Source organism: Lichenostomus cassidix, chromosome 4 (genome assembly GCF_008360975.1).
Source record: "Lichenostomus cassidix isolate B80296 chromosome 4, HeHo_3.0, whole genome shotgun sequence".
Taxonomy (NCBI): domain Eukaryota; kingdom Metazoa; phylum Chordata; class Aves; order Passeriformes; family Meliphagidae; genus Lichenostomus; species Lichenostomus cassidix.
This window is the reverse complement of record NC_139484.1, coordinates 8235326-8250080: the sequence shown is the minus strand read 5'-3', so window position 1 is coordinate 8250080 and position 14755 is coordinate 8235326. Positions and strand designations below refer to the sequence as shown.

The 14755-nt window shown below is 44.7% G+C and overlaps 1 protein-coding gene across 1 annotated transcript in view; it reads right to left on the bottom strand.

The window, feature by feature from the left end:
- The window catches only part of FRAS1 (Fraser extracellular matrix complex subunit 1), a 109986-nt gene that overhangs the window by 22625 nt on the left and 72606 nt on the right, over positions 1 to 14755 (bottom strand). The window contains exons 27-38 of the mRNA XM_085059861.1: positions 13993 to 14077; positions 12001 to 12315; positions 9438 to 9591; positions 7504 to 7682; positions 6063 to 6179; positions 4034 to 4148; positions 3443 to 3580; positions 3221 to 3253; positions 2465 to 2596; positions 2032 to 2157; positions 1399 to 1646; positions 55 to 203 (exon numbers count right to left, since the gene is read on the bottom strand). Coding sequence (XP_084915987.1) covers positions 55 to 203; positions 1399 to 1646; positions 2032 to 2157; positions 2465 to 2596; positions 3221 to 3253; positions 3443 to 3580; positions 4034 to 4148; positions 6063 to 6179; positions 7504 to 7682; positions 9438 to 9591; positions 12001 to 12315; positions 13993 to 14077 — 1791 coding nt within the window. The remainder of the gene's footprint in view (positions 1 to 54; positions 204 to 1398; positions 1647 to 2031; positions 2158 to 2464; positions 2597 to 3220; positions 3254 to 3442; positions 3581 to 4033; positions 4149 to 6062; positions 6180 to 7503; positions 7683 to 9437; positions 9592 to 12000; positions 12316 to 13992; positions 14078 to 14755) is intronic.

Genomic DNA, 14755 nt, shown 5'->3' with positions numbered 1-14755 from the left:
GCCCACTGAGCTTTTGACTGGTATGGCTTGAAGGAGAGTAGTGCTCTTTGCTACCTGATCCTCTGACTGTTGATGTCTTCCATGGTGAAATTGTAAACCTTGGAAAGCTCTTCATCATGGGAGCCTGACATCCTTAAAAGTGTCCCATATGCAGGCAGAGATATCAACTGGATTCTTATCTCTGAGTCAGGAGAATTGTTGTCCTAAGCATGAAGAAACAAACCAAATCAAAACATGACAAAATTAGGCATTGCTTTGCTCCACTAAAAATGGAAGGAGGAATAAATGTTTCATAGGGATTTATATCTGCCTAGCTGGGTCAGACCCACAGATGAATATTAAATGAAGCTCTACTGGTGAGAACAGAGTCAAGTGGGTTGACATTTTCAAAATCTACACACAAAATGTATTTCCATTGTCTCTCAGCTCAGAGAGGTTTTCTCTGTGTCCTTGTAACACATTAACAGTCTCCCAGACATAAACCTAGTATTTTCATTTTCAAAGTACTTCACACTGAACTGAAAGCTGATTTTGTCTCTTTTCAACCACATTAAGTACAACCACCTCTATGATATCAAAGCTCAGATGTCATCTTTGTTATAAGAGTTTTTAGTGGTTGGTTGAAAAATAAGACCCAAAGCACAAATCAACATATCCTCAGCACATGGGTCAGGAGTGAAATCCTCTTTTCCCTATCTGTCCTCTTCCTCAGATTAAACCTGAGCAGTTCTCTTGTCAGCCTTCCTCTGTAAGAGGAGGACAGGAGGGATTCCAGACTTGTATGCAGACTGATCCCTTGGAAAAAAATATCCCCAGTCATTTGTCTGACAGCCAGCCTCTCTCAGCTCAGGTCTCTCTCCAGCCTCATACCTGAGCTGCAATCCCTCCTCCCTCAGGAGGTTGCTAAATCATCTGCAAGGAGTAAAGCAGCTTTCTTGGGAATGTCACCAGCAGGGTAATTCTTGTACAGAACACAACCCCTGGAACCAACTCAAGCTACCTCAAGCACTGCATCATCTTTGGGGCTGCTTATTTCTTCCCCCTTCAGATCTGTCCAGAAAAAGAACCAGGCAATTTTGGAAGGTGGGGTGAGTGGGCTGAAATTTTCAAGGGATTAACACTTAGCAAATTCATGTGATTTATTACCAAGTCTGTTTGATAGAAAAATGTGGGATTAAGTAGGTTCTCGTGTTCAGCATGGCAGCTCACCTCTGTTACAGTCAAATGGGGATAACCTTAAATCCCTGTGGGATGAAAGAGTCTGTTATCCCCTTTTTGGCAGCAGCCAAAACTTGAGCTCTCTACACAGAATCCATGCTGACAGCAGAGAGGTGTGTGAGGGATAAGGAAAGCGAGGCTGGCAGCATTCCCTGGGCTTAGAAACAGATGAAAACCCACCGTGTAAGCGAGGTGCAGCCGGGAGAGAGTCACAGAGCTTTTACTGGCCACAGTGACAGCCAGCAAGCAGCCCGGGGCCAGCTGTGGGCCGTGGGTGTCCAGCCGGGACACTTCCACCCTCAGCACCGTGGTGACTGTGGTGGCACCGTCGGTGACAGAGATTTCCATGCTGTCCTCTGCTGCTGCTGACCCATCGTGCACGTACTGCAGAGCATTCCGAGTGACGTCCTCGTAGGTGAAGGTGTCACCTTCCCAGGGGGGGAACACACAAGTCAGAAGGACTCTGTTCAGAGCAGGAATCTAATTCAAATGGGCTAAGGCTTAATCAAGTACTAAATTGGCATTTAATCCCATCCTGCCAGGGCTGTGAGTTATGAGGACATTTATTAAGGAGTTGGCAGGGCAGAGGAAAAGCTGTGACCTTCTGAGTTCCAGGGACACAGCGACTCCTTGTGATTCTCAAGGAGAGCACCAATCCTCCCTTTCTTCCCAGCTGCTTTGTGAACTCACAGCTAGATTAGTCTTCCCTATGGATGCATCCACGTCTGCCAGGGGCATGTGTCTCCTCCTGGTCACCTAAACCAGCCTGGCTGACCCCTCTCCTGCACTGAGGGAAACACTTACTCCACTCACCTGCTCTCATGAGCTCCTGCACATCTGCGTTGTACTTGAGCACAATGCCATGTTGGGGGGGTTTCACCAGCTCAAAGAAAAGACCCTCAGGAGCTGTATCTGTGTCACTCACAGCCAACTGGATCCCTGGGCCAGGGAAAGAGAGCATGGCTTCAGCACCCTCAGACACTACACTGGGAATATCCCTTTAGAATTTGTGATGTGCTCATGTGAATGGAGCCAAAAAAACCATAATTCAGTCAGTACAAGAACAGTAAAATAATTCTGGAGCTGCCCTAGCCCAAGAGCTGCGGGTCTCATGGAAATAGTTTGTCCCCTGATGAAGCTCAGGCTGTATCAGGGAATTCACTCCTAGAGTGGCTCACAGACCCCTGTGGAAGTGAACCTGGGCCTCCTGGCTGAGTTCCACACACTGTCCCACACACCCACTCACCGATGGTGGCTCTGCCCCCCTGGCTGACCTCCAGGAACGGAGCTGCGATCTGGAAGACGGGAGGCTGCTGCTCTGCGGAGAGCAGGTGGATGACAAACACCATCTCCGGGGTCGTGTGCTCCCCACCAGACACTAGGCACAGAGAGAAACCACGCCTGAGTGTAGGGATGGGCTTGCAGGGACTCTTCACATGGGACATTCACCTGTCTGCACAAAAATCACCTCGCTGACTTCTCTCCCACCTTTCCACACCACACCTTTGTCTGTGGGCATACACACACACTTCACACAGGCCAAGAGCATATCTGTTTGCTCCTAACTCAGAAGATGAACTTCTCCTTGCTGGTGGAAGCTAGGAAGCACATGGAAAGAGAAGGATGTGTTAAACAAGCAAACAGCTTATCTGTGGCAATTTAATTGCAGAAATGTCTCCACGCTGTACTGAAAAAAAATGACAGCGTAAAACTCCTTGTGCACACTGTGGGGAAAACAGGAATGAATCAGGCTTTTAGGACTGATTCCAGGCAGACCCTGGGAAAAACAAAGTCTCTAGAAAGCTGCAGCTCAGCTTTTATAAAACACTGTGGGGACTCAGATGAATTAATATTCCCCAGGAATGTGCATTTCCAGAAATTCCTGCTGAGTGCCCACAGGTGTGCCTGCAGCAGAACGAAGGCCAAAGAGTAACAGGCAATGGGAAAGGCAAAAGAAGGATGAAAATTGCTTTGGCCAGGAAAAAGCAAGTGGTTCACATACCTGTGAATCTGAAGTTCACAGACTCTGGGAGACCTGGCGGAACAAACAGAAGCACAGAGTGATTGTGGTCAGGACAGGAAAGCACATATTGACAAGGATTTGGAGGATTTTGGAGAAAGCAAGTGCTGACATTTAAGCGGGCAGGAGTCTTTCCTCACCAAGGAGGAACAGCATTAGTCCAGCTGCCTGTCCCAGCCCTACAAGGAGCACTGGGATGCTCACCTGCGAAGGAGAAGGCCATGATCTCTCTGAGGTGAGGAGCAGCAGTCGGAGGACGATAAGCAATCCTGCCGTGGTTTATGTCTGCCTGGGTGAAGTACCTAACTGGGGAGAGAGGCCTGTCCCTGTGCTCCACGACACCTATGGATGCAGAGACACCAGCATTACCAGGAGGGGTTAATTACTCCACCTGACTCCACAGCTACTTCTGCTTTCCCCAGGTACTTCTTTGTACCAGTTCCAGAACAAGTCATATGGATGCAAGTGCATCAAGGATGGGCTCTAGGGATGTGAGAAATTAAACAGATTCCTCACTTAGGCATTTCTTCACATAACCTCTCACTGGAGAGGTGGGAAGCAGAAAGCCACAAGACACAATGTTCAATATTATTCAGACAGTAGTAAAAATTGTCTGAGCTCTGCAGCACACTCCTAAAGAAGCCAATGAAATGGGGTTAAGGAACAAGGTGTTTAAAAGCTAAGGAAGGAGGCCAAATGGATTCACAGGTACCTCCACAGAATGACACTCTAAGGGAAAAATGAGATGTTCTCAGAAAACATGGCAATGAATGCAGCAGCAGCAGGTTCACTTGCCTTGCCCAGGAAGGAGAGGGACAGTCACGTTGTACAGGATTTTCTCACTGGGAATCTCCGGGTCTACAAAGGAGAGGTGATGGGGCTCAATCACTGTCACACGGTCCTCCAGCACCTCAATAAACACATCAGACCATGAGCATCAAGGCCAGAGACATGGGAAGATTTCCCCAAAAATGCTTTGAAAGAGAATTTGCTTTGTTCTAGTTAAATATAAGACAGTTTTTCAATGTAAAGACAGTTTTTAAGCCTAAGCCTGATCCCCTGTCCCCTGCAGATGCACAACCTCCACGCTCACAGGTGGTTGCGTTTCTCTTTTGACCTACAGCAACTAAAAAGAGTTTCATTAAAAACTCCCTGGATGTATGTGTAATTCATTGTCTATGTTGTTTTCTCATATAGTCTCATGTGGCTGGACTGGATTTTCTTTTAAAAGAAACCCGGAAAATGACTCAGCCCTTTCCACTGGAATATAGAGAAGCCAAAGCTTTCTCTTTTGTTTTAGACCTGTCTAAAATTGCTCTGAGCCTTCCATAACATGATTATCATGAACCAAAGGCAGGCAGGGCGTTAAAGGAATTACAGTGCTGCTTGAAGAGACTAAAGTGCCGAAACCCAGTTAATTTCCACACGTTCATGAACCTTAATCCTGCAGAATTAACACCTCTGAGAAGCTACCACATTAAACAGCTCAGCTGGGTATGAAAAGCATCCAGCTCATTTAATAATCTTGAGCAAAACAGGAAGAGAACAAGCTAAATTAAGGATAGGGGCACTTAAATAATCTCCTTTGGAACATGAAAAGTTACCAGTATGGGGGAAACAGGTAACTTGAATGAAGAAAAAACAATGCAGATGTTGTGTGTCCAGTTTAACCCAAGAGTCATCAAACATCCCTTAACCTTTCTCAGCAGCACAGGCCAAAGTCAAGACTAGAGGGATGGGAAGACTCAAAGTATTGTGCTTTCCTTTCAGCTTTAGAAGTCTCATTCTGAAGGAGTCTGAAGACGAATGAACAGAACTCAATCACATTGGGGCAGGGAAGTGCAATTTTTTGACGGAAAGATTTAAGGTTATGTTTCTCCCTCGTTGCGTCCAAGGCCTATTTGTCTCTCCCAAAGGTAGAACTCACAGGTGGCAAGGTAAAATGTGTTTTATGGCCCTATTGAATTTTGTGGGGAGTAATTAGCTATAAAACCCAGTGCTGCGTGGCTCTGCCAGACAGCTCTCACATCAATTTTGTCAATAATGACAACAACAAAAAGTCAGGAGCAGGAAGATACATGGCTCCAAGTAGCAGTCTGACCATGTTTCATTATCACCCAGGAAAGGTCACCACTATTTTAAAACTTGACAAGGCTGTTGTGCTACAGACTTTTCACTAATCCCTCTCCTGTCACTTCCTTTGGCCTTTCCTGGTGCCATGCCTGGCATGTGGAATGGGAAAAGGGGAAGCTGGACTTCACCCACACATGATGGGGACACACAGGGAAGGCTTGCGCCAAAGTCTGAGAGCCCACAAAACCAACTTGAAACTCCAAGATCATCTTTACAATTAACACAGCCAGGGAAGGAACTACCTTGGAGAGACCACTCTCATCCAAATGGTCTCCTAATGGTCATTCCCAGAGCTGATGCTGCCAGAAAAGGTAATTCACTCTCAGTGTCTGAATGTTTTCCACATGCATTATAGTCCATGTTCCTGAGGTCAGAATGATGGATGGGAACTTCCTAATGTGGGTGGGCTACAGTTTGGATCAAGTTTACAGTAGGACTACTGGCAAAACCCATTCATTATAGTCTAACCCACAGTTTTTCTCTCTTACCATTATTACTGGCTTCTTGGGAAAGGGTAAGAATTCCATTAAATGGTGATTTTGCTTCTCTCTACCCCCTCCTTTCCATCACTTTTCATACTGAGTTTTTCAACTTTTCAGAAGTATTTTCTGCATGCCCACCCTATTTACTCCTCTAACCTGTCTTTTTTTTCCCATTCCTACTCCAGCCATCTGTGTGGTTCATCACTTACAGCCATGTGCAAAGAGGAGCCCAGGGAAAGCTGAGGTGCTTTGGGTGTCTGAGGCAGAACAGCAACATTGAACACATGGCTTTCCAAGCTGGTCTGTGGACTGGCAGAGCTGGACACCTGCAAAGGGAAGATGACATGAATGGATATGTGACAGAAAACACCACAGCATTTCTAGACCAGTTTCAGACTTTCCCTTGGCAGTGGCTCCCTGTGATTCCTACAGTTTCCAAGATGGGCTGCACTTGTGTTTCACAGATCCATAAATATTTTCCCTATATTTTCCACTATAGCATCAAAATTAAGTCAAGGGTATCTAACTCCTATTTGCAAGCCTGCAGGTAAGACATATAAAGCAAATTATATGAAACTGCTAAAAATTCAGAGTACCAGAACTATTCCCTAGAGATGAGCCTGCAATGTTCTCAGCAACCCTGAGGGGAAGTAAACACCCAAAAAAATACAGCTCCCTTCTTTGACAGACTCAGTTATGGCTTTAACTTTTAGCAGGGATGGCAGTCTGCTCTGGAACTCCATAGAGCACTTTGTGAGAAGGAATGGACTTCATGAAGCTTAATTTCTAGAAAATGCATAAAAATGCAAGTTCTGATGAAAGGAATGATGCTATTTTAACCATTTGCTGCACCTACTCTGTCCTAATACCGATGAAAACAATGTGTTGGCCCTTCCTGAGATGTCCCAACCCAAGGTTCAAGGCTTGGACAGGAGTGCCATGGTCTCCTGATGTTATCAGGTATTCCCAGCTCCCTTTCTTAGTTCTTTGTACAATTATTCCTACTGCTCTGAGATAGTAAACCCAAACACTCAACTCATGCAAAATGCATAGTCTGTAAGAGGAATGCAGCAATTAAACCAAAGATTAGCTTGTTCAACACTGACGCTCACAAATTCCTCATTATCACTTATGTTAATTACTTTAGAAATTACCTTAATTGCCTCACCGGTGCTACAGTAATTGCTTCTGCCTTGTAAACCAGATGTAACAAATACTGCGTGCAAGTGTTCAAGTAGGCTTAGTTACAGGAGGCTGTGAAACCCTCCCAGCAAACAGCAAGGACCTGTCTGAGGAACTTTATGGCTGTTAAACCTGTGGGGAGTGGGAATTTACTCTAGTTTCCCAGCTGCTGGGGAGTATTTCTACCTTTTGGCCTGTTTGCAAGACTAAGGGCTCTGAAGCCAAAATTAAATTACTAGCTTAGAAACCGAGGGTTGTGCGGTGCTGGGGCTTGCAAAACACACCATTTATAAAAAGGCATTTTTCACTTGGTGTAAATATTATAGGTTTTATGAGAGGGTGGTGTATTTGCCAATATATATTTACACACAGATTTGTGTAATTTTTAAAACCTGGAATCACAAGATGTAAGTGGAGTAACCTCAGAGAAGTGCCACATGATCTTCCCAGGAACTTGATGAGAAATACCTGGAATTGGAAGGAGTCACTCTCCACTTCAGCTCCAGAGTGCCTGTACCACACGATGCCATCGTTGATGTCCTGCTGGGTGAAGGAGGTTGTGGGTGAGGCTGCTCTGCCATCAGGTAAAAGCTGCCAGGAGTCTGCCGGGCTGTCTGCTGGCATCGGGACCAGGAGCACCACTTCCCCTGGGAAAAGCAAAGAGGAACTTGTGAGAACACAGGGAGCAAGAGGTGCCTTTGCACAGACTAAGGAGCAGCCAAGGCAAGTGCCCACCCAGTCAGAGCCTTTTTCCTTCCAGTGTTAAGTTAAAAATACCAACAGAGTTCCCAAAAGCCGTCAGGGGACCTTGAGACATCCCAGTGACATTGGGAAATCTTGTTAATTAATTCCATTAAACAGGTTGGTAATTCTGCTGATTTATAATTAATCATTCCGTTATGCAAAACATCCATCATAAGCTCTCCCATTTAATTTCCCTAAACCACCCTTGAAAAGTTGGAGCAACAGCAAGATGAAATATCACACTTCCATTTGATCATCAAACTCTGGGCTAAAATTCCTTTATCAGTACCCTAATTACATTTCAAATCTTATGGTTTTGCTCATGGGAGTTCCCCTAAAAATCTAAAAATCAAATTATGTATTTTCTATAGGTATGAATATCTTTCCCATTAGTCAAGGACTAAGTTAGGCAGATAAGCCCTCCTGGATTCAGGACCCATTTTCCACATTTCTCTCTCTCTTATTTTTTCCATCATTTTCTGCAAAATAGTATTTTAGATAAAATTCTGAAGATCATTGATTTCTGCTGCTGCTTCCTCACCTGCAGCTACAAACCTGTTTCTATTACTGCAATTAATCACAGCAGCGATAATTATGGTGATACAAACACAGGATTATAAATTTTAGTTAGGGTTAGGCAGCAGGAGACAAGCTCCTCAGGGAAAAATTCCTGTTTTCATGTAAATGCTTATTAAAAATGAGAAGACAGAGCTTAATCTGCAGAAAACTAAAGGGGAAATACAAATTAATGACTTCTCTTCTAAACTGCAAAACTCACATAATGTGTTTCTGTCAGGTGCTGGCAGCTGTTATGGAAACCAGCCTGTTCTCACAGCAAAATGGAAAAAAAAGAAAGCATGGATGTTGCTAGAGGGATCCTCTAATTTTCTCCGGCTCAGCAAATTAAATGTGGTATCATCTTTCACCAGAGGTGCAAAATACGATATTTGAAGACATATTTTTTGTGAAGAAAATAGTGATGCTGAGTAGGAAAAGAACATTTTTCTTTTCTTTCCATATTTCCTTTCCCTCCACATGACACCTTCTCTTTTTCATCCTGTTTTTCTCCATTTATAGCTCAGTCACAAATCCCAGAACCTTCCATGCTCTCCCCTTCCCCTGTGCCCAGAAGATCCTCTCTAAGCACATTGTTGCTGGTGAAAGTCACTGCTCTGAGAGTTTGAGCTCAGAGCCTCTCAAAAGGAATTTGGGGACAAGAATTATCTGCAGGTCTAAACATCACCAATTCCTGTTTCAATTGGCAACCCCTTCCTCTGAGATAAATTAAATCAAGTGTCACAGAATTTAGGGAATTCTTCACGGTAAACTTTTCCTCAGCACTTTGTAGAGGTAGATATTACTCTGTGCTCCTCAAACCAGACATTCACTGCTGAAGATTATCTTTTGGCAGTAAGATTCTGCTCTCTCAGGGCTGTAAATACACCAGGATTCCACTACCACTTGAGAAACACAGATGACCAGGAAGGGCAAAAGTGCTTTGCTACTTTGCACACCCATTAGAAGTGCAAAAAGATGAGGTTGGCAGCATTTACCCAGTGCAGCATTATAAGGAAACATTCCCCCAAATGCTACTGGATGTGCACAAAACACCACAGAAGCGTGCTGCTCTTGGACAGCAGAACTCCAGAGGGATTTACCGTGTCTGGGCTGGTCCTTGGTGATGGTGTAGGTGATGTCAGAGTCCTGAGCACCAGGCAGCTCGGCGTGCAGGATTGTCTTGGAGATCTGCAGCATGCCTCCCTGGGGCACCCACACCAGGGAATTGGTCACCAGCCGAGGGCTCCTGACGCTCTGCAGGCAGGGGGACAGCAGGAAAAGGCTTATTGGAATGTCAGCAATGCCATGCTGATGGAAACAGATTTTCAAGGGAAGAGCATCAAGGAGAGTATTCTGGAATTTCTTATGCATTCCACCCTGGCTGTCTGCTTGAAGAAATGGTTGTGCATCCTGCACCTGTACCCCTCAGACCTAGTTCCCACCCTGTAAAACTGACCTTGTCCTCTAATTTCTAACTTCCTGCTGCTGCTGCTGACCCTAAACCCTCCTGACCTGAGTCTCCCTCCAAAATTTTATCATTTACCACTATCCTCATTCTCTCTGAGCACCTATCAGTACTTGGTGGGTTTTTTAGCTTTCAAACTATTTCTGTGGCTTTTTTTTTTAAATGAATATTTATCCAGTATTAATTTAAGCTCCTTGAAATGTGGATGTCAGGACTGGATTGCACTAATAGTTTCACTAAAGTTTCCACTTATTTCAGTAACACTACTCTGGCATTCAAGGATTAATCAGACCTTTTTGCCTCTAAATTGCTTTGTTGGACAGGTCACCAGAATCCCCATGACCTCTTCCATGCCATGGTTCTTTCTTATAACCCCAGTTGCTGTAAATGTGACTTCTTTTCTGGATTTCTGCATTCACCTTGAAACTGGCTGTGGCTGCAGTTCACCTTGAACTGCATGATCAATCTAACTCCTGACTGCTCCATCTAAGGGATCACCTTGCTCCTCATTTACTACTCCACATAATCAGCCCCAAAACTGATAAATGACTCATTGCTGTGTTCTTCTGGATCTGCCACAGAGACAAGAGAGAGAGCTAAAAAGATGTTTGTGGAAAGGAATCACATTAAAGGATGATTTCCCATCTCCTTTTTGACATGTGTGCTGTGCACCCACTTAATTTGTACTCCACTTACACTATAGGTTTTCTATAAACATGGAAACCATCAGCTTTTGGGTCACTAAATGACTGACTATTACTTCACTGGCCACATCAAACCCATCCAGCACGTTGTAACACCATTCCCATATGGCTTTGATGCTGCTTGTTAATAAGAACAGACTCATGAGACAACTCTTTTTGCTTGGTAATCTATTTCAAAAATATATTTAACATCAATGAACTCACAGCATGGGAAAAGTGTTTTCAGAGAGCTCAGGGAGGCTCACAAGCTCCCTGGTCCATGCTTCAGCTACCTGCTCCCAGGTAGGGCAAGGTCAGCTGCCTTGCAAATATCTTGGAGACTTCCCTTAGCTGGATCTCTAGAGGACTGGGGTAGTCCTAAAATAAACACCTTCTGCCTTTTTTCCTGTGCTCCCCCTGGCCTCTCAGAAAATAAAGGCTTCCATGTCCCTGTTCAGACTGCAATAGGTCCAGCAAAGGGTCTGGATTGGAAAAGCAGCCATTAGCAACCAAAGGGACTGGAAAAAGCCTTAAAAGCTGCTCTGCTCTCACCTGTGTCACCACCTTCATTCTTCTCTGCAACCAAGTGCTGCACAGAGAAATGGGGAAAGATAAGGGCAGACAAGGGAGCACAAAACAGGATAATAAAAGAAACTACTCTCAGCAATTCACCCTCACTGGCATTTACAAGAACCTGCTTAATCAACAGAGGGGAAAAAAAATGTGGTACAAAAACCTCAGAGTGGTGCCCAAGCATTTTCACAGTCTTTCTGATCCTATTCAGGCTCTTTAGGGCCATGGATCTGGGTGAAGAAACCACAGGCAGGCTCCTCTTATTCCAGGAGTCTAACAACAGCAGCAGCCTTGAAAGCAATGTCTTTTTCATCCCCAGACTGCTGTGTGAGTCATGGCACTAATTAACATTAATTACTAGCATATCTTGAGGAGAACCTCCAGGGTCCAAATGGGATCAGTGCCTCCCCTTGCGCTGAACTCCACAGACGCACAGAGTGCTCGCAAAGCTCCCTTCAAATTTTCATGCCCAAGTTGCTGTGAAAGACATCTAACATAGCTGAGAGGACAAAAGAGGGTTAATGTCATCTCCTCCTAACTCCTTTCCAAGGGGTGGAACTCGAAGACACTGTTTCAGATCTCTACACAAAAGACTGCAAACTGTGGCCTTCTCTGCTGGCAACTCTAATGACAGCTCTGGTTTTTTTGTTACTCTTTCACATTAATAAGAGATGAAGAAATTTTCAGCTTTTTCTCTTTCTGTTCTATTACAGTTCATTACTTTTTATCAAATAACTACAGACTTTGAATCATCAAAGCTGCACTATCTGAGCTGTTGCAAACCAAAACTTCAGGTGACCTCCAAAACCCCATCAATCCACTGCTTTCTCCTGCCTCCAACTGCAGCCTGTCGGTAACTCTGGATTAGTGACACCTCAGGGACAGAGTGGTACTCCTCCAGACTTTTAATCTGCCTGCCAGGGTTTATGTCCCAGCACACACCTTGGGAGCAATCCTGATGTGGAGCAGGATGTTCTGGAAGTGGTACCCGTCGCTCACTTGCAGCAGAGCTGCATCCTCCCGGCTGTCAGAGCCATCGTGGGCATAGCGCAGCCTCCCGCCGGCCAGGTCACCCAGGCTGAAGGTGTCAGAGTCCCCAGGGGGCCTGAGCAGCCTCCCGTGGCGTGGGGGCTCCAAAACCATCAGCACCACGTCCTGAGGATTGTCACTGTCCCCCACGCCGAGCAGCAGCTCCGATATCGTCCCCATTTCCCCTCTGCTGACAAGGAGGGGCTCGTTCCTGAACACATACGGGGCCTGAAACACAAAAACAGCTCTGAGGTGTCTGCTGAACCTTGGAGACTGGATCATGATCAAAGGCTGGAATTAAAAGTTTGGGATAAGGAAATCAGCTCACTTCATCCCAGGAAATATCCTGTTTCTTAGCAGCAGAGAATCACTGTCCACACCTTTTCCCCTGGTGGGCAGATCTAATAGTATTTAGCATTTAAACTGAATTAGTCACATTAAAAGAAGATTCTCATGCCACATCAAGCTTAGGAAAGGCAAAAACTTAGGGCATTTATATAGAAAGCATCTGACTCTAGCTGATGTTCATTAGCCCTTTGAGGTGACAGCAAAACTGGGTGTCTTCATCATCAGTATTTATTCAGTTTCCAACACTCCCCACAGCCTTGCTCAACTTATACCAAAGATCTGCTAGAGGCCATATTTCTGCTGGTTTAAATTAGTTCTCCAGTTCTCTGTCATCAAGAAAGTTTCAATCTGCAATCTCTATTGATCCCAATAAACATCATTTGCCATGGGTAATGCACTGCCTCAGGAGGGAAGCAATCCTGCAGAGACAAAGTCAAAGCCCTGGGAACATCCATTAGGGAGCCAACTGCTGCCACCTCACCTGTGCACGACTTCCCAGGGTTATTAGGGATCGACAGACAAAATTCCTATCATTAAACCTCACTTAGGTATTCTGGGGCAGTGACTGCAGCTCTTACTTAGGTGAACGTCCTACTGAGGTAAACAAGAGATTAGGCTGAGCCAAGATCTCAGCACCAGCCAGAATCAATATACAACGGCAGGATCAAAACCCAGTTTGTCTTATTCTAAAGGACAAACTAGAGCACTTCTAATTTCCAGAAGTTATGGGAAAGACCAATATGGAATATAAATTACTCATGCTGAGGGTGGAGGCTGAGCCAGGCTTGTAGGCAGGAAGGAGGCAGCAAAAGGAGAGTTCTGTCAGGTAATTTGATGCCCCTCTGATGATGTAAATGAGCCTTAAGAGTAGCAGATTCTCTTTTGCACTTTAAGATCTCTATTTGTAAGAATATGCCAACTAGCCACAACTTCTGGTCAAGCATTCCACTCTAGAAAAAGCTCAGTGCAAGCTGCAAAGCCTCCCTGGAAACCTGGACCCTGTTAAGGTGCCTGTACCCCCTCTGGGGTGAGACCCATATGTTGTGCCACAGACTTTAAATAACAGCAATACAAGAGACAAGGGCACTTGGCAGTACCATCATTTTGCCCAGAAGTGGTGAGAAGTTTAAGAGATACACTTTAAATAGCTCATGCTGATTTAATTCCCAGCTGTCCTAGAACAGAGCATTGAACTTGAGTGTCAGAGCATTCCTGCCATCGGGATCAATCCTGGCCCAATTGCCCTGAGCAAGAGGCTGAACTGAAGCATCAGCAGATCCAAAGGATAATAGGAGCAGTAGGGATTCCTTAGCCCTGGCTGATAATTGCTCTATGATTGCAGAGCTGCAACTCCCTACACAAGCAAAATGACACAGGCCAGCTTCTCCAGTCCTTTCCGTGTGACTCTTGGCTGAAACCCCTACAGAAGAGTTGACTCTAATTTGCCTGATCTCAACCCCTGCTCAAGTTCTGCCCAGCTCCTTTGTTATCCCTGCAAGAAACCAGGGCTTCAAATGGTACAAAAACTGGGGTTGTTTCCAAGATTTGTTACGTTACCTGTGTTGAGAATGCTTGAATGTTGATCACCTCAAGGTGGGAGAATGACTGTTGATCGCTGACCTTCAAGGAAAACTGTCCTTTCCTAAACAGATCCCCAACAAGCCAAAATACAGGAGAATATAAATTAATGAAGTGTTCTTCCAGGACTCAATAATGATAAGCATATTATATATTCAGCAAAAATGACTGGCTCAGTGACAGAAGCTTTAGCTCAAGTTTTCTTCAATTATGCCTTTATAGTATTTTTTTCTGAAGATTCACAACAGTCCCAACAGGTAATAAAACACCTTTAGCTGTGCAATAATATCTCCTCATCTCCCTTTAAGTAACGTTATCTACATCAGATGGCATCTCCAAGATAAAGTGCCAATTCCAAATGTCAGCTGCTAAAGAAAAACGTCACTTATCTGGCTTCAGGACTTGCCAGGATTTTTCCTTCCCATTTACTTCTCAGTGATGCCACCCAAACACCTTGAAGTTTTAAGTGACAGTATAAATAATAAATAGAGTAATATTTAGTAATAAAGTAGCCTTGTTTCTCAAGACAAGATGCTGACGTTTCATTATGACTACCAAGTAGACCAAAAAGAAAGATTACAGGAACACATGCCTGAAGTCTAGTGAACACTAGCTAACCCTTGCCACCAGGACACCCTGAAAGTCTTCTTTAGATCTTATTTAGATCAAAGATCTGCCTGATACATACAGCCAGAAATTTAGAACAATTCCAGTGACATCACTCTAGTACAAAGGCTTTACG